General features: G+C 39.9%; 2 protein-coding genes across 4 annotated transcripts in view; both read left to right on the forward strand.

Annotated features, from left to right (window-relative positions):
* The first annotated feature begins 46 nt into the window (after positions 1 to 46).
* gsk3ab (glycogen synthase kinase 3 alpha b) lies at positions 47 to 19,422 on the forward strand. Its single transcript, XM_085177689.1, has 10 exons — positions 47 to 472; positions 8,195 to 8,382; positions 8,492 to 8,575; positions 10,137 to 10,247; positions 13,884 to 14,014; positions 14,289 to 14,493; positions 15,712 to 15,807; positions 15,970 to 16,156; positions 16,277 to 16,354; positions 16,458 to 19,422. The coding sequence occupies exons 1-10, from the start codon at positions 298 to 300 to the stop codon at positions 16,523 to 16,525; spliced, it is 1,323 nt and encodes a 440-aa protein (XP_085033815.1). The 5' UTR covers positions 47 to 297; the 3' UTR covers positions 16,526 to 19,422.
* A 5,562-nt stretch (positions 19,423 to 24,984) lies between these two features.
* znf574 (zinc finger protein 574) overlaps positions 24,985 to 25,323 on the forward strand; it is an 84,004-nt gene continuing 83,665 nt past the window's right edge. For 2 of the 3 annotated variants that reach the window (XM_085177664.1, XM_085177665.1), the window contains exon 1: positions 24,985 to 25,112. In XM_085177664.1, coding sequence (XP_085033790.1) covers positions 25,100 to 25,112 — 13 coding nt within the window. In that variant the 5' untranslated portion in view covers positions 24,985 to 25,099. Of the gene's footprint in view, positions 25,113 to 25,132; position 25,323 lie in introns of those variants that run through there. The other variant, XM_085177669.1, reaches the window with a different exon arrangement.

The raw sequence follows: 25,323 nt of genomic DNA on the forward strand, positions 1-25,323 counted from the left end.
TAAAATGAAACGGGTTTGTTAGGTTCGTATTTTAGACTTAACGACCCAAATAACTCATTTTCCCACGAAGCCTTGCGAACTTTACGTCGTTGTGCGTCAACTCCCCAGTCCCCCCTCCCCCTTCCCATCATCACTGCTCTACAGAGGAAGAAAGGGGGAGACGGGTAACCTACAGTGAACGTTGTAAGTGTAGTTTTTATTTATATAGTATATTAAAATACACAGACACAGCTTAAATATCTGCCGGCGTGGCTGCTAATAACGTCCGACCTAGCCCCGGCTTTAGTTCAAATAAATATGAGCGGCAGCGGGCGGCCCAGGACCAGCTCATTCGCTGAGCCTCCCGGAGGTCCCGGATCTGCTGCGGCCGGTGCCGGATCAGGGGTAGCCGGCGGAAGCTCGACAGGAAAGTCCGGGGGTTCACAAGCCAGTGGAAGCAGCTCGACTGGCTTTGGGAATTTGAAGCTACCCAGTAAGTATTATGTTATATTTTTACCACGTGCTCAGTTTACACGTTAAGACGAAGACTTGGACTGTTGGTTATTTTTTTTAAAGAAACGTGTCGGGAATTATTTAATGCGGTGGAGCTAAATCTGTTAGCAGGTTAGCTTTGTAGCCAACGCTAGCTATGTTTTTCATTAAAGGAGCCTTGCGATCGAGGGCTTTTATCAACTTGCTAACATTGTAGTTAGCTATGAAGGGAAGCTTAGAACTAAGCCGCTGATATTTCGACTTTAACTAACGTCATGTCATATTTTTAATAAAGATCAGTGGTTATTAGTGCATTGTAACCCAACAATAGCGTTGTTTTAAGCATACACGCTAATATATTGGTCATTAATATCAGATATAATAGTTAGCGGTCTTGCTAACATATTGAAAACCATCTTATATAGGTTATTAATCGTTGTTCTCGGCCGTGTCTGATCTTGTGCTGATGTTTTGCTCCACACTGGTAACGAGTAAGCTGATACCTTTTGTGGTAACTTGAATGCATGGAGATAATCGTCAGCGAAAATCTCACAATACTGTTCAATCAACTGTTACGTTTGCTCATTAACCAGCAAATATTGACCCCATCTTATCTAAGTGCTCCTTCTGGATGCCTACACTTTAGCAAACAGGGGCTCATCTATGCATGGATTTAGACTGTTACTAAATAGTCTAAATAACCCCACTTCAGGTCATCTTTAAAATCTTCTGGCTTATTGTGGGGTATATTAACTGTGTACTTTTTTGCTGGGAGTTGGAACACTGTCTTCACCATTTTGCCAACATTTCTGGTGCTCTGGACATCCTGGTTTGCCAGCAGGACTTCCTTCCAGATAGTCATCCAGGTGTGATGACAGGAACTTGGAAAATGCTCATGTTGCAGTTGGCTAAAACCAAAGTGTGCATAAAATGAAAGAGGCAGAAAAGAATAACATCACATCTCATGTGTTAAATTTTGAGTTTAAGCAGTTACCTATAATTACAGCAGATAAAACGGAGGGAGGGCAAAGAAAAATTTCCTTATCTTCATCCATTTAACAATGAGCACAACTGCGGATAACTTCTTCTTTTGCGTCCCTTGCCTTCTTATTTTGCACAGTTTAATGAATTTCCCCTCAGGGGTTTTTCCTGGCTCACGTTGGCCCTTTGGGGGTGGGAGACTGACTACACACAAACACGACTGGTCTGCCTATAGTTAAGAAACTTATAAATGTTCCTAATACTTTTGATCATTTTATTATCATACATAGATTTAAGATTGACTTAATTAAACTCCCATTTTAAAAATAAGACATTATGACTATTGTAAAAAACAATAATCATGATTGTTTTGTTCAATAATTCTGATCTCGGTAACACAAGTATTCAGAAACTTTGCAAACATGTGGTAGCTAAATCTTTTTCCTAAACTTGAATTATAGCTTTGTTCAAATGAAGAAAAATATAATCAAGGGAGAAAAGGTGGTGAACATAGTGAAAGATGCAGTGTCACCTGATCAAGAGTTAGACCCAGATTAGCAGGGGTTTTTGACCATAAACCCCCGTCTTGCTAGTAAGCAGCCTCAATGGAGTTAGTGAAAGTCCTAGGCAGCAGCAGGTTCACAGGAGAATGGGTGGCCAGGCAGTGAATGACAGAAAGTCGACAGCCAGTGAATGCCTCGGTTGCACGCCACCAAAAGCAGACCGGATGATAGAGCCTGTGAGGTCCAGACACAAAGACCATTACCATTAAGGTTCCTTCGTAGGTTCACCCATGTGGATTTTACAGCTTTTACTTCTTCTAGATGCTCATCAAAGGCTGTCTTTATATGATCTTGGCTAAGACTTGGAGAGAGAAGTGAAAACACACTGTGCTAAAAGAAAAGGTTTTGTCTGTAATGCAAGATAAAGCAAAATCCCTGTAGCAAAAATGAATTTTAACAAGTAATAATTTACCAAGATGTTCATGTTTTCATAACTGCTGGAAGTTAATATTGTAATCACTACCTGGACCTCATAGAAACCCAACCCAGTTTAACGTTTAAACTACATGGACTCTAAGCTCGCTTGCCATCTCCATGTTTTTGTCTTTCAACTTTTCATTTTCCAAATCTGGATTGTAGTTTCTCAGAAAGATTTCTTAAAATAAGCTGTCAGAAAGTAAATATGTGCCACTTGCTGTATTGTTTAATAAAGGGGATTACTGAGCATGTTATCAGGGAGAGGCAGATCATCAGTTTCACAAATTTAGGGAACGTAGAGGGTGGGTATCTGACCTTGGAGAGAAGTGCAGGAAAGCAGAAGAGTGTTTTTTGACGCTCTGCAACTGATGCTTTTTTTTTTACAGACCATACATCCAGTTTACAGTCATTTGATCAACGTCTTTTGTTTTTTAGTCCAGCAGTCAGGAAACATTTGCTCTCGATTAGTAAGGAGCATTAACAGACTGCAGTTATATCACTGCTTATAACCCCTTTTCAGTTGTATAACCTTAAAAATGTCAATCAGAAGCACTAATTGACCACTGAAAAAACGCTTTGTGATCATTGATGCCAGAGGTAACAGAGCCCAGCTGCAACTGAAGGGAAAAAACTAAAATGTGTGAAATTAATTAGATCTAATCTAAACACAAATGGACAAAGACGCGATCAAATAAATAAGAACACCAAACTGAATGAGGACTCAGTACCAGTTTTCATTACACGCACAGCCCTTTTTAATAGTGTAACAGTAACATTTTTGTTCATACCAAAAAAGCCTAATGCCTAAGGTAGTATCACTGTTTTCTATTTGTGTCTGTTGCTAATGTTGAATTCTTAGTTGGACAAGAACCTCAAACTATACCTCTCTGTTATAAAGTGCCTGTTTTTTAGAATAATTGAGCTATTTTCCCGAACACTCTCTCTCTCTCACATACACACACGTCCATAATTAGTGATTTAACATACTGTCAGGAGAGGAAGTGGAGTGATGTCAGTCCAGCCACACCAACCTCATTAAGCAAACTGGTATCATCAAGACATGACAAATTCACATTAACAACATTGTTCATCTGTGATATTATGAAGTTCAGTGTTTCAGCAGCTCTGAGTCAGCACTGAACTCCACAGCATCTCTGGGTGTAACCTATTGCTCATGGTTTCCACCCAGTGTGGTATACAGACTTCAAATATAGCAGTAATAGAGCTCTGTGTAAGGTTATTACTGAGCACTGACAGATACTATTTGAGTATCTTTTTCCATTTACAATACTATACACATACCTTGACTTCATTTATCTGATCAGATGGAGAGTACTGATCTAATAGTATTTTTCTATGTGGAAGAGAAGGAATTATGCTTGTGTACGACATCAGGTTCAACATAAACAGCATTCTTTGTAAATTAAAGTGCTACAAATCAATAGATCCAAAAGTATAATTTTACTTGATTTGTGTTGGTGGAATAATAAAGGATGATATCAATCAGTAAAAATTAAGTGGGTTTTTTGGCATTATTCATGTAGTTTATTTTTCCTAAAACAAACAAGGACTCTACGACCGAACATAACGAGTGAGAGAGAAGTTAAAGCATCAGCTCATCTGAGCTTTTCAGCCGTGTTGACCACAAGTTGCAGTTTAGTGGGAAAAAAGGCTCAAGCATAAAACAGAAATCTGGAGCTGTTACTGGTGTTAAACACCTTTGAAGTGCTGCTGCGGTCACGTGGTGAAGTAAACAGAACATTGTTATATATATTATTACAGTACTCTGTTTTTGGTAACCATTGTGCTTGATGTAAATATGTAAAAATTGTGTATGATTCTGTTCTGTGTCTTGTGTACTGTTTGTTTGTATATGTGTATTTCTTGCTGCTGTTACACCCAAATTTCCCCTTGTGGGACAATTAATGCTGGGCATACACTGTGCGATTTTTGGCTCATTTTGAGCCGATTTTCCAGTCATGCGACCGTTTTGGTGATTGGCCCGAGTTTGGCCTTCATCGTGTGTCGTGCATCGTGTAGTATACGTGGGGTAACGAGAAGCGATTAACACCTCACGACAAGCTCCCAATCATCAATCACTTGGTCATAAGAAAATCAAACCTGTTTGAAATCCTGTTGGCCATCGTGAGGGTGTCACCGCAGCCTCTCACACTGCGCACACGCAAACACAGAAATGGAAGTGAAAAGACGGAGCAGCACAGCAGTGCAGCGTGTGATCTGGACACAAGTGATGGAGGCACAACTTGTAGAACTTTGGCAAGCTCATCCGAGCCTTTTTGATGTGGCCCCACAAAATTATCACGACCACAACAACCGTGAAAATAGTTGGATTTACATTGCTGCTCAATCACAGCTGCCTGATCAATGTTTTTCATTAGCAATTTAGCAAAGTTGATGGTGGTGTGCGTGTCTGTGCGAGTGAAAGACAGAGAGGGAGAGCGAGCGACAGATTTTCTGTTATAACCTTCATTTTATGGACGCACAGTGTGAGCACTCTGGTCGCATCAGAGCATCGGGCCGTACAGTGTGAGACCCTGCATCGTGACCTATGAACTTCTAACCCCTGCGAGTCAATCGTGCAGTTTGAGCAGAAGCTGAATAACGCGACTGAAAAAAATCGCACAGTGTATGCCCAGCTTAAAGGATTATTCTTATTCTTATAGCAGATTCCAGATTTTTGAGTAAGTATCGGACTGATATCTGATGTATCAGAAATGGGAAATGGAGAGAAGCATTTCTGGCTGTGCTACATTCAGTTTGAAAGCCGTCATGGTTGTACTGTGTAGTTTTGTGACGAGTAAAATCTGTACTGTATATAGTATGATTAGCATCGTTCAGGAAAATGTAAAGATGAATGGATTAAAGGGACCAGAAGCTTTGGTACGATTTCTTTCTGCTACTTACACGCTTGTGGAGAGTGCTAATAAACTACTAATGATCAAGTAGTAGCAACCACAAATTATTTTATCAAGTTAAGTGTGTCCTTGAGCTTTTTTACACTTACAAACAAGCTCAAAGGTAATTGCTTATTAAGTGGGGGTGTGATCAGAGTCACTTTGCTCGTCCCTTTGCTCTTATTAGAAACCAAAGCCCTTCACTGGCAGAGGAGCAGACTGCTCATCTTTGTATTCATTATTCAAGACCCTATCATGCCACAGCTGCTCCATATTTAATGTGCTCCCCTGTGACATAACTTTTTCTTTCTTTCGTTTTTTTTAAGGGTGTAAAAATGATGCTAAAATAAAACACAAAGGGGCAATGTAATGTGCAGCTGTACAGCAGTGTGCAGACACCACACCGCGACTGATCTCAGAGCTGAATATTTCCTGCTGACTCGAGGGTAGAGATCAGATCTAGGCCAATCATGTGGATATGCTGCTGGCTTCTATTTACTGTTAACCTTGAAAAAGTTTTGACTGGAAACTTTAGAAATGGGCAAGTATATTTTTTGCCTTTGGTCAGCACTGATCATTCGGAGGTGGTAATCTATCTGACTAAATAATTGTTGTCTAAGCATGTGCCGGAAGGGCAGCTGATGAAGCCAAATCACTTAGGCTAGTTGGGAGAAATAAAATGTTTCATTGTCTGATTCCATTTTGTAACTCAAAGACATAGCAGAGATCAGGAGGGGTCCTGTTGAGACAGGCGAAGTGAGCAAGCCCAGGAAATGGAAGCACCTCTGGGTGTGCTGCTGTCCATGCAATGTTATCACAGGCTCTGACAAGCCTTTTGGCAATGGGCTTCTTCTCTGCTCTTCATCCCCTCCCAGTGTCATTGCTTCTGGTGCCCATTTGTCAAATAATTCTTGAACCAACACTTGCACAGTCATAAAACTCTGAGCAGCTACTTGACCCTAACTAGCAGTGTCAGATACTGTTGGGTCTTAAGCTTCTCACTTTGCCTGATTTCCACAAGGTCGAACATTAGCCTGACAGTATCACTGCTCAACCGGTTGGGAACACATACAGTCCAGTTTGATCTAAAGTGCGAAGGTCTAGTAAACCATAACCTTAATAATAGCCTTAACAATTTTAATGTACAAAGGTAAGCATTCATATTTAATAACTATCCATTAGTAGGACTCATTATGAATGGACTGCAATGTTTTAAAATAAATGCAATATGCCCCATCTGTACCTGCAGACATCCTGTAGTACAGGAACCCCTGGGCCATGGACCAGTACCGGTCCGTGAGTCGTTTGGTAACAGACTGCCAGAGTTGAGGCTCTGGTGTGAAATTTATGGTTTTCACAGTTTTTATTGTTAACTCGGTTTCCCTGGGTCTTTTCCCGTGTTGTAGTTGTGTGTCTTATTTTGAAAGAAATATTTATGCATTACCATAGCGACCAGAGAGCATTAAAGGGCAGACAGGAGGCTGTTACTCTCTATGTTGTTGGCGCTTTTCAGGAGGACGCTGCTAATAAAGTCACACAATTACACAGTAAATTCACATTTTTTTAATCATATTTACAAAATACCACAGTTTTTGTCTTGGTCGTATCATTTTATTTTGTTGTATTTATCTGCGACACTTTAAAGGCCGGTCTGTGAAAATATTGTCTGAAATTAAACCGGCCCGTGGCGCAAAAAAGGTTCTCTATTTCTTTATTTACTTTTTTATTTTAAATTGCATTACATTTGAAGTTACATTTAGTAACTGCATGATGTTGAAGTTTATTAATAATTGTATTAAATAATCAAGACTATATATTTTTGCTAAGATCAAGCCCATGCTGTTTTATTTTCATTGGAAACTATTCTGCTATTTTTTTTTTTCAAGAGTCTCACAGCCCCACACACGTTTTACCAATCTAATGGCAGATAGTTATTAGCAAGTTCTTCTGTTTATTTATTTCAGTGGTTTAAAGGTGGTTGGAAAAAACCTGTTGATGCATTAAATTCTACTAGACGATGGTAATGTGGTTACACACACACACACACACACACACACACACACACACACACACACACACACACACACACAAAAGGAGTTGCATAAACTGTGATTTTTTTTTGCCATGTTGTTTTATCCTCATTAAATTTGCTTTTCTGTCAGACATATGCCTGTTATTTAAATATGGTATTGATCTAATTGAATCTGCAAAGCTGAAACTGTGATTGATACTTCCATATTCAGTTTGGTGCACAGTTCCCAACCTGACTGTCCTGCTTTAGCCAGGTTGTGTAGCTAAAGCAGCAGCTACAGGGAAATTACAGCGAATTACTACAGGGAATTAATTATATTGGCTAATGTGGTCAGTAATTAGTAAATTTGGCTTTTAGCTGTAATATTTTTTTGGAAAACCTTTTTTGGCCTCAGGTTTCAGGTACTTGTAACAAGAAGGGATTAATCATTGATAGCAGTGTTGAATAAATAGATCATTTTAATGCATGGGTCCAGTATGAAAGACCTTTAGGCTGATTTTCCTCAAGAAAGCAAGGGGAAAGTGTTGTGAGAAGAAGTTCATTATCAGTCTGGATTGTGCCTGAGGAGCTGACACATGGGTCACAAGTCATTTAGAGAGTGGTGGTGGGGATGGTGGTGGAGGATTGTGTCACACGACTTGCATGTCTGGATGTAATTTTAACAATGACAAAAAATACTTTTACATCATTTTTGATCTTATTTCAGTAGTATTATTAAAGTGCTAAGATGTGTAACTGTCAGGTAAAGCCAAATGTTTTTTAATAATTTCAGGATCTCTAACAAGTTTTTTTTTTTTTCTTTCTGTCATCCACAGGAGACAGTGGCAAAGTGACGACGGTGGTAGCCACACCCGGTCAGGGCCCTGATCGCCCACAGGAAGTGTCCTACACAGACATAAAGGTTATAGGAAATGGCTCGTTTGGAGTGGTCTACCAGGCTCGCCTCATCGACACCCAGGAGATGGTGGCAATTAAGAAAGTTCTCCAAGACAAGAGATTTAAGGTATGCTTAGACAGGCTTACCTGGACAGATAATTACAGTGAAGTAAATGCTAGTTTTTCACCTTGTGCAGTTCACTCACTTTTCCTTCATCTCTCTTTTCCTTTTGCAGAATAGGGAGCTGCAAATTATGAGAAAATTGGACCACTGCAACATTGTCAGGCTACGTTACTTCTTCTACTCCAGTGGAGAGAAGGTGTGTTTGCACTGACCTGACATTTTACGTTGTATATTGTAGAAACTTAGCAGATGGAGCACTGTACTTCCACACCCTGGCATTTAATCTTCCATGCATCAGTGATGATTCACAGATATGTTTTGGACAAGCCGATCTTGGTCTTTGTTGTACAATGAATAGTTGAGTACTTAGAGTTGATGGGGTCCAAGCTCTTTATTTGAATCGCTCAGATTATTGTGGTTGTAAAGAGAAATCACAGACTATGCTTGGCACACTTTTTAAATCTCTGAAGACTTCAGCAAATAATACTTGAGCAGATGACTTTGTGACACACTGACTAGTGAATTAATCTTCTGATGCTGTGGGAACAAATGTTTCAGTCCCTGAATTCCTCAAATCTGGATGCTTAAGCGATATTCTGTTCTTTTAGTTTTTAGCCAAATCTAGTGTAGAGTCACCATATGACTCAGTCTGCCTCTATCATGTCAAATCTGAAAGTAAAAAAGTTCATAAATTAGCTCTTTGCTGGTGTAAATTCAGCATTTATAGTTTAATTTACTTTAGAAATATTTACAGCAGCAAAGCAGTAAACTGTGATCACACTCATAACTACGCATTGGTTTTAGCATTTAAGTCAGCATCCCACATTGGCCCTCCTCAGGCACACTGAGTGCTGCAGGTACCACTGCTACAAAGAAAGAATTTAAAGTTGTTCCACAGTAACTAGCAGCTTTGACAGCATACAGATGGCTCTTATTTTAACCTCTTTTTAATTCATTGGCTTTGTGGCTAGTTGCAACAATCCAGTGCTGGATGGTAGCAGCTGAAAAAGATTCTCCCATGTTGAAGCTTGTTGAACAGGTGGTTTGTGGGACTCTTATTGACTTTTTAGTGTCTAAGGTTTTGATTGTGACCACAGGGATTAGTGCTACTGCTTTTTCTTTTTTGTGGTGACTGCAGCTTCAGGTCAAAGTATGAAAGCGTTGTTGTCCATACTGCTGTATATTTTTTTCCAGAAGACCAGAGGCAGAATCTCCTAAAAGTCTTTATTCCCTCTGAGATACATTTTACAATCCACCTGCATCTATTTTTAGCCACAAATGCAAGTGACATTCTCACACTGTTGAGTCAACAACCAGCATTGTCTTCATGCTGTGTTTGCAGTCCCACTAACAAGAGCCTCTATATTTTTGTAGCCTCATATACTGCTTTTAATTTGAAAATAGTAGGAAAATATTGCTTGTTGCTCAAGGTAGCTTTCGTCAGGTTGTTTCACAGGTAAACTTAACTGTGGTTGGTGGAAACACTGTCATTGGGACAATGATGGTCAATCACTTTGTCCGACATACTTATTGCTAGCCCCGGGCCGTTGACTGTATTGACTTCTGCTGAAGTGTATCCCCACTGTCTGGTTGTATCAGCTATATCTTTCTTCTTTTTTTTACACCCCATGCACAATACACTGTTTCATTACATTCATTTGATCTGGTTTCACTTTTGGGACTCGATTTGAAGTGGTTAAGTTTCATTTTCCTCCAGTAATCACACAATCCTCTTTGCTTTTGTTCCTCTTTACCAGAAAGATGAGGTGTATTTGAATCTGGTGCTGGATTATGTCCCCGAGACGGTGTACAGGGTGGCTCGCCACTTCAATAAGGCCAAGACCACCATCCCCATCATCTATGTTAAGGTGGGTAGAAGCATGCACACACACACACACTGCTGCTGCTCACGTGAGCATTTCCCGGTCACTGCTATCACCATGTCACTGTATGCATTGAAAAGTGAGTGGTTTATAAAGACATATTGTGAGGTCTGTTTGTGAACGCAGACACACACCACTCTGTTTATCTTCAGAGTTTTTACTGAGTATTGTTGTCAACCAAGTGGAAGTTTGTAAATGAGGGGATGTTAGAGTTTCAAATTGATACCATGGATGCATCTATTAAAAATCTCTGACAAGTATAAATCCTGGTGACCTTAGGCTACGTCCACACGTACCCGGGTATTTTTGAAAACGCAGATTTTTCTATGCGTTTGCACCTTTCATTCACACGTAAACGGCGTTTTTGGTCACTGAAAACGGAGATTTTCAAAAACTCTGGCCAGGGCGGATATTTTTGAAAACTCAGTTTTTGCATTTACGTGTGGACGAGAAAAACGGAGAAAATGCAGCGTCAAAGGTTTGCACATTTTTTGACGTCACACTGTGTGCCACATTATTGTTTCGGTGAAATGAATTTCTACAATACTATTACTGTAAATTGTACTCTCTGCAGTGTTTAAATGCTTACATATACACACACAGTTACTGTCCCTCCACACATACGACTCGGTTCTGCTTCTATGCCCCAGCTTTGTTTACTTTTTCCCCACCGAGGCTTCTAGACTTCTGATTGGCCAACATTTCTGCACGGTTAAGAATATATCGCCACCTGTTGCTTTGGCATGTTCCTATCAGCGTTTTCCTTCATTTCTGCCTTTACGTGTGGACGGGATTATTTTTTTAAAACGAAAACAGAAAATCTCCGTTTTCAAAAATACCCGTGTACGTGTGGACGTAGCCTTAGATTAAAGGCCAGTGGTAAAGTTTTCTGAAAATCTTGTAAACGCGAGAATGAGGGGACGTATGTTTTTCAAAATCTCAGGCAAATTAGAATCCTGGCGACCCTGAGGTCAAGGTCAAAGGTCAAAGTTTCTGAAAATCATTAAGGATTTTTAAATTTAAGCCATTAGTGCACCTACTGGGAGGCTGAGGGGTATCACTGGTAGCCGCCATTAGTTTTTGAAAATGACAACCCCCCCCTCCCCCAAAAAGGTGCTAATGTTGTCCTTTAAATGTGGAAACTATGTCATTAATATAGGATTTTTACTGTTTCACACTTTTCTAAGTGCAACTGAAATTTGTAACATCACCAGATGAAGTCAGTTTTACCTAAGATGCTGGGCAGAAACCTTTGTTTTGGTTTTTACTCTAGTACTGTAAATATTTTTTAAATCCCTTTAGTTCTGCAACACTCACACAAATATAGAATTTTTTTGACTTACTAAATCACTGATCTCTATGCTAAGTGTTACTGTGCATTTTTTAGAACAAAATATGTCATTCTTAGGATCTCTCAGTTGAGTTAAATTGACTATTTTGGAAGCTTTAAAAAAATCTGTTGGAAACTGGGAGTAAATTTTAGTTCAGTAATTGCTTGTGGATGTAATAAAAACAGGCAGCTCACCGTTTCAGGATTATGAAAGCAGAAAAGGGGAAGGATGGTCCCAAGGGAATTGATTTGTTTGCAGTCTTCTTGGCTGCCTGTTTCGGGTGCTCACTGTGTGCGAAGCAGCAGAGGACATTATAGCTGTCTCATGGCCCATTTCCCTACCTCAGCCTCCTGCTCCCCTGTGCCTTTGAGATGCATACTGATCCCTGTCACTCTTTCTTTTTTTTCTCTAACCGTCTATCACCATATGCAGGGTCTTCTCCCCCCTCCATGTCTCCCTTGGTGTCATGTTCGCCATTTCATCTCCTCCTCTTACCTCTCTCTGCCCCCCTTTTAACTATCATCTCTTATCCCTCAGTCATCTTGTCTGCAGTATTTTATAATCTGGCCAGCCTGCTGTCAGTGCATCATGTGGGCAATAATGATGATAATGGAGATGATGACGAATTAAGATGCTTACTGTCTGTGTGTCACAGGCACATTTAATGGGCACACACTTAACTGTGTGGTGAATTTCTCATTCCATAACAACATCATCGACCTCGGGTGTGTAGGCAGATGCCAAATAGGAGCTGGCCGAGGATCTTCAGGGAGCATTTTTCACCCTTGTGTTATTTTGGTATAGAAGCACACCACCACAGGCTGCATGAGACAAACGCACAGCTGCTTCTTTCGACAAACCCCTTTACATTGTGCCCAAAAACAGAATTGGGGCACATGTTGATGTGACCAGCATATGGTGAACATCTATACAGAAGCAGCTGTGCCTCCAGATTAAATCATCCATTTTAGAAAAGGTTTAACAACATTTAATTTGCAGCACAATACACGCTGCCCGGTCTCAGGGCACAACGTAGAATGCTGATGAGAAAGTGATCTATTTGTTTGGACACAATCTGTCCAGGTTTCTTTTTTTCCCAACAGTCAGCACAATTGTCAGACTAATGGGAAGTATGTTTCCTGCCTGAAGCACACTTGTCATCCACGCTCATCAGCACAGATTTCTCTCCATGGCAACCAAGAAAACAAGCTTTGAACAAAGTGGCAACAGTCGTGTTTTAAACCAAACAATGAGCTCTTTCTGAATCTGAGTAGTTTTTAAATGCATATAAACCTAACAAGCTGGTTAGCTATTGGTAATTAGTAACTTATTTAAAACAACACAATTGACGCATAAGCTTCTGCTCGTTGTAGGAAGTGAACTATGGTCTCTGGTGGAAGCGACACCATCACTAACACCATGTGGACTTTTTCACCCTTTAAATGTGGAAAGTAATCCTTTTGTGGAAAGTAATCCTTTTGTGTACATGGAAACAAATCGGTAGATATGATGGGGTCACGTGAAAATCATATATCACTACATTAACAGTCATGGCTATTTAGCAAGCTACTATGAGACTGTGTTGGTTCATCTGCACCTTAGTTTTTGGCTTGTTCTGATCCTTTTAAATGCAGAGTGTGCAATTAAAATTCCTCAGATTTTATAGCACATTATTTTTCTTCACCAAAGCCATTAAATTTGTGATACTGGGGTGTCCCAGCTTGTCATAGTGGTTCAATCTTCAGTTTAGTATTTAAAAGAATGTATGCAGTGAAAATAATTGGCTGCTCTTAAAAATTTGCTTTTCTCCAGTTAGACAGGAATACTGTCTTCTCCTTTGTGGGATGAAATAACACACCTATAATAAAACATGGAATTGCAGTGTAAGTTTACTGTGAGAGAAGCTAATAATTCTTTTCTTTTTTGTCGTTAGTCCTGCAGCAACAACTTGTTAAACTGAAAACAATGAATTATTTATTGATTATTTTTATTCATCTATTGATTTTCTTCCACTTATTCAGTTCATATCTCATTTAATTTATTAAGTCATGCCTGTATTTTTTTTCTTTGTATATTGTCCTAAAAATAAATTGACTTGCATTTCATGTGGTCTTAAAAAACATGAAAAATGAAAACGGTGCAGGAATCCTGATGGTGGCTCGTAGCTAGGACGTCTCCAGTGAGATATAAATGGCTTTTGTTCTTAAATTGCTCTTCTTTTTGAGATTTGTTTGATTTTTGTCTAAGTTGTTAAACACTGTTGGGCATCGTGTCTCTGTCTCCTCCTCAGGTGTACATGTACCAGCTGTTCCGCAGCCTGGCCTATATCCATTCCCAGGGCGTGTGTCACAGAGACATAAAGCCTCAGAACCTCCTGGTGGACCCAGAGTCGGCCATCCTCAAACTCTGTGACTTTGGCAGGTCAGTAACTTTTCCCGCCTGCGGGCAGATCTGTCTGTCTGCATTTTTCATTTTTGCATTGTAGTGACCATTTCTGTCTCATTGTGGATATTTAGTTTGCTGTCTGTTTGTGTAGCGCTCTTCCTCGGGCTCCGCTTTCCCTGTGTGGATCACTCATGCCTTTTTTATGTCTGGGTTGCTTACATGCTACTGTGAAAACAAACACACTGGCAAATCCAAGGTTCACACCGACTGCGAGTCTCATCCTGAACTGTCTGTTTTCTGAATCCTCCAGTGCAAAGCAACTAGTTCGAGGGGAGCCGAATGTTTCCTATATTTGCTCGCGGTACTATCGTGCCCCAGAGCTCATATTTGGTGCCACCGACTACACGTCCAATATTGACATCTGGTCAGCCGGCTGTGTGTTGGCCGAGCTGCTGCTGGGTCAGCCCATCTTCCCCGGAGACAGCGGTGTGGACCAGCTAGTAGAGATCATCAAGGTACAGTAAGAGTGCTGTAAACAGTGGTACAGCTGGGCAGTACCACCACCTCTTCTTCCTCTACCTCTTTGCCCCCCCACCCCTTTTTTTTGTTTTGCACAAGTCGAGGAGCGTGTCAGGTTACATTTCACTGTGTGTTATACTTGTATAACTATGCATGTGACAAATAAAGAACCGTGAACCTTGTAATATTGTAAATGTAGGATTGTTTATAAAGGAACTGCATATTGAAGGAATATGGAGGAAAAAACATGCTTGGTCGAGGTCAGGGCTGCACAACATTCTTTTTTTAAACTTGGTCCTGCAAAAGCAGCTCTGTCTTAGAAAATGTTGAATTTAATCTGCATTTAAAGTAATGCTCTGCTACCTCTCATTTTGTTGTGTTTAACAAACTTAAATATTAAAAAAACATCCCTGAATGAAGAAAATATAAATATGCACAGATGCACATTGTGAGCAAACACAGAGCCGTATCCATGAATATGAAAAAACTTTTCTGTTATGACCTGTGACTCTTAAGTGCTTTTGGTTTAATAGCACTCAACAAAGAAAAGACCAGGATCTTTTTCCTATTAGTATTACTATTTATGCATACATTTTTGTATGCATGCCGTGTTTCAAAGCACTTTTAGGTGTGTTCACTCAGGGTTGAAGTATGAGTCCATTTCCCACACTTAGCTATCTGGGCTTCCCGGGTAAGCTGTACAATTTATTTATTTTTCATCCACCTCAGACAACGACTGGATCAATTTACTAGCAAACAATTCCCTTCCCTTCTTGTGTTTTCATACCATGATTATATTGCCGTTGTCCCCTTAGACTCCCTCGTCTCACTGTTGGACAGGCCCCAATGCATATCGAGATGGGTTTATTGTAATGTTTAAAATCATTAGGTGTGTACTCATATGATGATAGCTGGTATTAAATAGGCAAAACACAGCCTGAGGGCTAGAACCAGTCCAAAAAGGATCTCAATACAGCTTTGGAGCATCCTAAAAGGAAAGCAAAACAATCCATCAATAATTAATAAGAGGCAATATAATGCAAAGGAATCTCAAGGTTGTCTGCAAAGAGGCTGGACTGCCATTTAACTTAATACCAATGCAGTGTGTTTCATCTGTGATCTCTGAAGTAGTGCATATCAGACAGTTGCAAGATTCAGACTAATTTATATATTGTAATGTAAATAAATGTTAACATTTCACTCCTGTTTGGCAGGTTTTGGGGACGCCAACAAGGGAGCAGATCCGGGAGATGAACCCTAACTACACAGAGTTTAAGTTCCCACAGATCAAAGCACACCCTTGGACAAAGGTATGCTCCCATTACTGGACAATATTGATGTTGAGAGGTTTACCTCTCTGATTGCAGTTACTGTTGCTCTTTAGATAAAATGTCACACTAAACTGATTTTAATTAAATCCAAATTCATGCTAGCATTGATCATCGATACATTTTCTTTCTATCTCCTATCAGGTGTTTAAGCCTCGTACCCCACCGGAGGCCATTGCTCTCTGCTCTCGACTGCTGGAATACACGCCGGTGACCCGGCTGTCTCCACTGGAGGCATGTGCGCACGCCTTCTTTGATGAGCTGCGCCAGCCGAACACCCGCCTCCCTAGCGGGCGAGAACTTCCGCCCCTATTCAACTTCAGTCCCGTTGGTCAGCATGTCCTTTTTTTTCTTTTTTCCCCCCTGCAGTCCGTTTCTTGCACAGATTATCAGCTGTTAATTATATTGTATCAGTATCATTAATCCTGTTTTCTTTGCCCTGTTCTCTCAGAGCTGTCCATTCAGCCCCAGTTGAACTCCACACTCATTCCTCCTCACGCTCGTGCACAGACATCGCCTGCATCACACGGTACGTTATTAAACAGGCTTTTAAAAAAATGTATTTATTTTTTTTTAAAAAGGAATTGGTGTCTGTAATTGTTAAAACTTGTGCTTCCTCTTTTCCCCTGCAGAGGGCAGTGTGTCAGACAGTACCGCCCAGCCCAGCTCAGCACCTAGCTCCATCAACAACAGCACCTGAGCATTCATCCCTCTGTCATATTTTGTTTTGTCTTCCCCATGTTCTTTTTACTTTCCTCTGCTCCTCTCCCTCTCAACCTTCCTCCTGGCTCCAAACCCTTAAAATACAAGGAAAAGAAACTAGATACACCCACGTAAAAACTCAGCACTGCTATTTCCCCTGAATATTTAACCATTTTCAATAAAATGCTGCGCCTGCCCCTGTGGGTTGAGGACATTTAGGTAGTTGTGCTTGGGCTTATTTATAGGATGCAGGCCCAAGTCCAGGTTGGCTGCTGTCTGACCTCTTAGAATAAGAACTTTCTCATCAGTCGGGTAGGATGTTTAGGAGATGAGGAGGGGGCTTGTATATATTATGTGGATTATCTGTAATATAATCAACAGTTGGCTTTTATCCCTTTTTTTTCTTTTTTAGTTCATTTTATTTGAATTTTATGTGTGGCCACAGTGCCATTGATTGGGATCCTGATTGGCTAGTTAGTGCATAAGGCCCGACTGGTAGACAATCATCCTTTGTGGGGTCAAAAATGCCACACTTGTACTGTACAGCTAACTCTGTGGACTATCTGTCGCTTTCCACTCAAGTTGTCAGTTCACAAAGCCCACTGGTGAACAGATTCACCAGAGGAATGATTTGAAACAAAAAAAATCTCCCAGCGAATACAGTGTTGGCTCAAGATTGTGCGTGTCATTTTAGATAAGAGGTGGTTTTAGATTTTTATTACAGAGAAGAGCTCCCCAGCCCGTGTTCACCGTTTGTTTTTGAGTATTAGCTCCAGCACTGCCTTTTACGTGAACGAGAGGGAGTTTTGTGCGAGCAGAGCGCACATCTTCAGTTTTTTCTGTATAAGCTCATGTCGTCATTTAAGCTGGAAACCAAGAGTTTCAATTTAATTCTCAAGTGAGTATTGCACATCTCTAAAAGGGAGTTGAGGGAAGCAAATGTTGGTGGGGGGCTCCGGCTACATCTCAGAGTAGCCTCGGTGCCTCGCCGTGTTTTGAATGATGTTGCTGTTCATATCAGCCTGATTATGTTGAAGAATGCTGTTTTCGCCGCTCACACCACCACTAGCACCGCTTATTGTTTGTGCTGGAGGATGACTGTGTATTCATTTTGTGTGTCGCCAGAGTGTTGAAACCATCTTCGCCCCTTCCCAAAGCAAGTCCGCCTGCAAAGCTCATATCATGTTCTCTGCGCCCTGCGGTGATGGTCGGGAATGATCCACGCAGCTGGCAGTCCTCTGTGGGCGTGGCCAGTTTCCTCTCTTCCAACACGCATGTTCAGCCCATGTCGACCACGCTGTTTTACTTCCACTAATATCAGTAATAATCTGACCAGAAATTATGTTCGAACCCCTGAAATCCAACAGCTTTTGGAGCCTCCCCCCTTCCATCCCTCCTACTCTTCATCCCTCTGGCTTCAGCTTCCCCCTTTTCTTCTTTTTTTTTTCCCCTGCCCACTGCTAAACTTGTAAATATAAAGTACCTTTTATTTTATTTTTTTTGTTTTTTTTTGTTATTATTGTTATTATATTGTTGTTCCTGTAATTTTTTTTTCTCCTCTAGTAGACCGGCGCAGCAGCGTCCGGGTGATTATCCTCAGTCGCAGTCTGTAAATACGATTTCATTTCAGTCCCTGGTTCACGAGGGGAAAACAGAACAAAACGTTTCATTTTTATTCTCTCTCCCTCCACTTCTCTCTTCAGAACGGCCCCTTTCCCCCATAAATGTTGTCATAACTGTTTTATTTATTGTGTTGTGGGGTTTTTTTTTTTTGATGGGTGGGTAAAATTGAGGGATTCTTTTTTGTTTTGTTTTGTTTTGTTTGCGTTTTTTTAATTCCACATTTTAGTCTAGCAATTTCACATGCAAAATAGTTTCACATCCAAGATACTGTATTCGGATCCAGATGTTGGAGCGCGCTGTCCAATCCGTGGTCTCGTATGAATGCAGGTGCACTTGCTCGCCAACAGGTGGAACTCCAGTTTTCCATTAAACTTCAATGTGAAGGGAATGTTACAAGCCTCTGGATCTGTGGGGTCGTGGTGTTGGGAGGGAGCACGGGTCACTGTGTATGCGTGTGTGTCTGTGTGTCTGTGTGTGTGAGTCTGGAGGAAAGGGGGGAAATTAATTTGTCCATTGGCATTTATCATCTCCTTTGTCTGACTCACCTGTTTTTTCATTTCTCTGTGCGTCGTATGACTGTAATGGGCTTGGCCTGTTAGTACGCTGTGCATGCTTCACAGATGGTGAGTTTCTCGAGCACAGCAGCAGGGAATGTATGTGTGTTTGTATGCGTGCTGGCAGACCATGGACATTATTACCTGTATTTTTCCAAAATGAAAAACTGGCTATATGTGCTGTTTTAATATCTGTTTTTCCCCGTTCTGATCTGTCACACTCTGTTGTGACCCTGCTCTTTAAACCACCCCTTGTCCAAGGGTGGAATATACTAGATGGGAACAGAACAGTTGGATAAAGGAGATGATGATGATAATTAGAGAGGGGTGGGGGGAGAGAGACAGTTTTTGTTTGTTGGTATAAATAATTAAACTCATTAATAAAGTGATGAAACTGTACCTGTGTCATGACTGAGTTATAAGGGGTAGCTGAGTTGTATATGGAGGATAGAGGACATACTGGCATTACTATACAGTTTACAATACTGTGAAATTTACTTAATAATTAAAAACAAAATGATTGTAAAAGTTCAACACTAACCACAATATTAACAGACATACAGGCTTTAAAGGGGAACTGTTGTCCAACTCTATATTTTCATTCTTTCATCATGCCATAATATACGCTATATTTATCTTATCCCGATCCTTGGCTCAACCCCACAGTTCATCCACTGTAGCTTCTCTCCCTTTAAAATCGTCCTCCCATATTGGGGGGGGGGGACGACCCATAAACATACAGCTGGAGCACACAGAAGCGGTGGATCACAGAGGATCAGAGGATGCTTTCTTTGCTTTTTGTTGTCTGTTTGTGGAAATTTAAACACAAATCCTTCATTGAATGCAGGTGTCACAGTGTAGCGTCATCGTAGCGTGCTTGTGCCGTCTGTTGATCCGAAGTCCCTCTGTGTACTCCTGTTACAAGAATTAAAAGATATGTAGAACATGTGAAATAACACCAGGGTTATTTGTCCATTTCACAGTTAGGAGCTACGTAAGAGAGTTAGGAGCGGGGGAAAAACTAACACCAGAAAGTGAGCACTGCATCGAAATAAGGTAAAAATTAGAGCTTTCACATGAAATGATTCTAACCATTCATTTATGATACATAGTGATAGGAACCTTGAAATCTGAGTCAAAATGCACTTTTGAAGTTTCTCCACTGTATTATATATCCCATGATATCGGTGCTTGAAGCTGGTTATAGAAAAGTCAGCAGGAACAAAAACAAGATTTAGACTTAAGATCGTGTGTGTGTAAAAACTGGTTTGGCTAAAGTTTTTCAAGAATGTTTAACACAATGAATCACAGCCAAAAGGTGAGATTTGAAAGGCTCAGAACTGCTGAGGACCAAAGTTCAGTCCACCCAGGTGTACTTTGATGGGCCTCTAACTTGAAAAATGTTGACAGTATGCACGTAGGGAAATTAAGTAATTATTAAAAAATAAATAGAAATCAGCTAATTCTGAGGTTCTTGGAAATATTTTTCAAATTTGTTTGATCTGCAATTAGACACCAGAACTTAAGAGGTCTTTGAAGTGTGTATTTTTATTTATTTTTTGATAAACCAACAATTAAAGGCTGTTAAGTTCCAGGATGCCTTTTTTCCTGTATCTGAGGTTCAATGTGTTTTCAAAGTATTCCTTAATGTTTTGTATTTTTGCAGCAACAAAAAACAAAAAAATGTATTTTTCTATATGGAAGCTTCTTTCTGCCACTGGGACAAGAAATTCAGCTTATCTCAAAATTTTGACTTAAAAACTCAAAGAAGTTTGACTTAGTACAAGTTAAAAAAGCGACCGTATTATTCAGTCCCATTATCTGAATGGCAATCTACAGTAAGCTCTGAGAGGGTGGTTTACTGATTTACTGTAGCTCAGATAATCTGATCCAGGTCTCCTAACTGGGCCATACTATTGATTTAAAACAGTGGTTCTTAACCTTGTTGGAGGTACCGAACCCCACCAGTTTCATATGCGAATTCACTGAACCCCTCTTTAGTGAAAAATAAAATATGATTTTTTTCAAATTCAAGACGTAGATATGTTTTTTACTGGTGCACAAAATGAGCCGTGCATGTCACGGTGGAGGCTCTGCCCAAACCCCTGAGACTGACTCACCGAACCCCTAGGGTTCGATCGAACCCAGGTTAAGAACCACTGATTTAAAACCAGAGCTGATCACGCTTTTCAGGCTGTAGCTCTTAAACTTTGGAACAAACTTCCTCAGCCTGTCAGGTCACATGACTAATTCATATTTTACATCTGTTGGAATGAATGTGCGGCTGCATGGTTGATTATGTGTGGGGAGGTCTATACTTATCTTTGATGTGTGGCTTTAAAACTTTCTAACTCTGTGTTCTGATAAGTACCAAACAGAGCTGAAGACTCAAAATACTAAATAATAACTGAAAATAAAAACTGAGAACAGACTCGCCAATAATAAACAATAAATCCAACTCAAAACGCTGGGACCAGTCAGTGACCGTGACAGCTACAACAGGTTTGTCCTACAGTTAGGTAATTGTTATTTAACTTTAATACAGATGATGTGGATCTGAACTAAATGTAAGGCAGTGCACATTTATGCATTTTGATGTGTAATTCTTATAAAGTTGCTCATCAGGTATGAGTCTCTGGATTTTGCTTTGTGTGAAACCTTTTTAATGAAAGGATTAATGAAATGAAGCCATGCAGCAGAGTCAGTGTGGATCAGCGAACTCTGGAAAGGATCATTTGAATAATGAAGAAATCAGAACTGTTGTTATGGAAACCATGCTATCGCAAATGTCACTGAAAATGTTTTTGACCTTGACTGATGAAACCTGCTCCTCTGGCTGTATCACACGCATCAATGAGGGGTTTCTGGGATGGCTTTCTTTTACCTAGTTGGCCCTCTTTTGGCTTCTTGTTTCAAGATGACCCAGCATCACATTGAATTCAAGTCTCATTCGACTCTGTGACCTTAAGGACCTCAAACACGGCTGAATTTCTTCATGGAGTCTTAACAAGAGCCCACACCGCTGCCTCAGAGCGACTCGGACTTTTCATTCAGACGAGTAAAAGATGGAGAGGATTTAATGAAGTCTCAGGGTGTCCTTTGTTCCTTTGTCTTACTCAGTGTTCACTAGAAAATATTTCTAAGCACTTGGACAACCTTTGCTGCTCAGTACTAAACTTTCTTGGTTTTCCTTAAGGCTGGCCCTCAGGTTCAGCTAACATTAATTCATATTTTGTCTTTGTACAGCCGTGCAAAGGCCTTGTTTGACTTTCAGCATGAAGTCAAATTGTCTGATAACCGATGAGGAAAGAGTTACATTTACAAAATATCAGCACACTCACACACCAGAAGTTGACTCCAAGTTATTTTAGTGACTAACATGACTGACATAACATTGCTGTACCTGAACTGTTTTCTTTATCTATGACAGATATTTCTAAAGTGTTCCAATATAATTATGGCTTTCATGCATTTTTATGCATAAAGGAGTTTTGACATCACGGTTTCACCAGATCTTTATGTCAAACTTAGCTGGTGTAGGAGGGACTCACTGCCTGTCAGCTGCCTCTGAAAGCTACAAACTGTTCATCCACACAGTGATTAGTAACTAGTCCGTAAAAATTGTACAAATATCCGTGAAGGCTGTAAGTTTGTCTGCTCTGGGTGTTCGGTTGTCAAACCTTGTGTAGTTCAGGATACTTGTGAATCTTGTTCTAGGTCTGTTAGCCATGATTCACTTCAACACATTAGAATGTACTGAGAAGAAGTAGAAATTTACCTTAAAATCAAAGCCTATAATGCTAACAATTCGTGGCAAATCTATGTTGTTGTTGTTTTTAATTAAAAATATCACAGCAGCTCATGTAATCCTGGATCACAAATGACCCCAAACGGTCATATATCACAACTAAATGTTTTTTTTTTCTCTCTTTAAAAAAACTCAACGTTGTAGTTCAAGCAGCACTGAACACAATAACATGTGTACTCTCTCTTAGTTTTTGGGTTATTAACTTTTAAATTATGATTAGACCTTTTTTTTATATAGTATAGTTTCCCCTTCCTTCTACAACATGCTTATTTCTTATCATATCTCATTCAAAGGCATTTAAAATAGCTTGTGGCTGAAGGTGGCTTTACAAATAAATTTGCCTTCATCCATCTGTTAGAACATAATTAAGAAAAGTATCCAAATCGGATTTATTATAATTATAATTTGTTGTAAACATTCAGTGGAAACCCTAAAGTTGATTACAACATACACTGAATAACATGACCTTAATACAATAACCTGTCATGTAGTGTCGTTACTTACCTGAGATTTGAAGGATGCACCCTCTTTCAATTCTAATATTTGATGCATTAGGTCATAATACAAATAATCTGATCCTCAAAAAAGTGTCCTTTTTGAAAGGCGAGACCAAACACTTCATACCAACTATGAACTAAAGTATTCTGAAGTCGAATGTGAGGCCATCTGTTCGACAGCTAAGGCTTGGGCCAAATTGGGTCATGCAACCAGATAACGATCCCAAACACAGCAGCAAATCTACAGCAGAACGGCTGAAAAAGAAAATAGTCTAAGTCCAGGCCTCAACCTGCAGGATCTTAATTAGCTGTGAATAAGCAAATATCCACAAACCTCAATGAACTGAAGCAACGCTGTAAAAAAAGACTCGGCCAAAGTTTCTTCAGAATGATGTTCTGAAGAATGTTCTGATGTTGATTTTGTTTGAGTTTTTACTGAATTAAAGACATCACAGGGTATTATATCGCATGTTGCTGATCAGGTTGGGTTGTGTTTACCTTATTTTAAGACCTCGTAGGGACTAGATGTATTTTCATTATGTCCTAACATGGAAAACCTACATGGAAAATACAGGATTTCATGCCAGCCCATCCTGTCGCTGAGTGTAGTGATGAACAGATTAAAATGATCACCTGTAATTCTGTTTTTAATGTGTTTTCCAGAAATTGTGTGGTTGTAAAGTTGTTGGTATGCAGGTCTTTCACTTATATCTTGTTATCAATGAAAATGCCATAGCGGTTTATATCCATGCCATTTAAAATCAGTTTGCACCTGATTTGAAGTCAGTGTGAATAATGAGAAGTCCTCAATGTGCTCAGGGGGAAAAGGGTTCAGTGACATCTGTGCAAGCTCAATTTACCTTTAGCTACATGACTATTAACCTGTAGCCACTCGAGCACACCCACGGCTGCAACTGAGGTCTAACCGAGGGAGATGTTAAGAATGCAGAACAAGATGATGCAGGTGAGCAATCAATGCAGCGTGACAAGACCGCCCTGTTCTCCTGCGAGGTGCAGTCTCTGAACCGCAACCGTCAGTGAAAAGTTGTCATCATGGTGACACGATGCGTCAAGTTTGAGTAATGTTATTCTGTCTTTGTGTGCCTGTGTCTGTGTGTGACCCTGACACATACCATTTGGAATCAAGTTTAGTGCTCAGGTGTAACAGTGTAATTTTGAGAAATAAACAGAGCAGACTAAACTTGAACTGACTTTTATATCTTATATAAGGAATTTGCAATGTATTACAGTTTATATAGCACAGAAGAACATTTCTATTAAATTTAATTCCACCCTTTTTTAAAGGGCACTTTTCAATCCAGTTCAAAACTATTTTATTTATATACTGCAAATTTACAACAACAGGGAAAAGGGCAAAGAGAAACAAGACAAAAATTGACTTTTGAGTCTGAGCAATAAACTTGGGATATTCCAATATCAATAACAACAGACAAAATGCAATAAACCATGAGTCAAATCAATTCTTTCTTTTTCTAGTTGTGTGTTTTTGGCTTGTTGCTGTACTATGGAATACATTTCGGGCCTCCGTGATGGTGTTATGCAATGAAAAAACAAATCTAAACATAAAAAAACAAAACCTTTGCACTGTTGTATGTGTAAACAAATACTGTTTGTCTATACACACATTTGCAATATTACCAATGATGCTGAAGGTTTCAGTGCTGCATGTACTAAACTTTCTTTAAATAACTGACAGAAAGACTTCAGATATAGTAGTAAGAGAGTATTCCCTTTAAAGACTGTTTACACTTCCTAAGAAAGCCAGGACTTTATCAGTTGGTCTAAATTCTTTTGTAAAGTGCGATCAAACTCGGGTATTAAAATAGTGATAAATTGATGATTTGTGGTTAAACTTACAGACATATTTGTTTGTAGCACTGTTAGTAATTGAGGGCCAATGATTGACCCCTTCACGCGTCTTGATGCTCCTGGCGCGCTTTTCGACTACAAACTCTCCGTGCTATGTGTGCTCGAACGCTATTGGCGCATTAAGTGACCGATCGAGCCAATCAGCACGAACCTTCTAACATACGGAAAAAACTGAAGTTGTCCTATTTCCTCGACAAGCAATGTCCGAGTTAGGTAAGTGTTATTGAATATATTTGGCTTATTTTTACAAAAATACTGCTCTTATGGTCTCATATCGCAAACTGAGATTTATGTATGGAGGATTTCAACGGGGGGAGACAGCTAATATTAACTTTTAGTCTGTCGCCGCCATTATACCACCGAAGAAGCATATCCCGCCCTTCTTCTTCGGTCTTTTCTTCTTCTTCTCCTTGATATCAGAAAG

Source organism: Neolamprologus multifasciatus, chromosome 11, assembly GCF_963576455.1.
Source record: "Neolamprologus multifasciatus chromosome 11, fNeoMul1.2, whole genome shotgun sequence".
NCBI classification, from domain to species: domain Eukaryota; kingdom Metazoa; phylum Chordata; class Actinopteri; order Cichliformes; family Cichlidae; genus Neolamprologus; species Neolamprologus multifasciatus.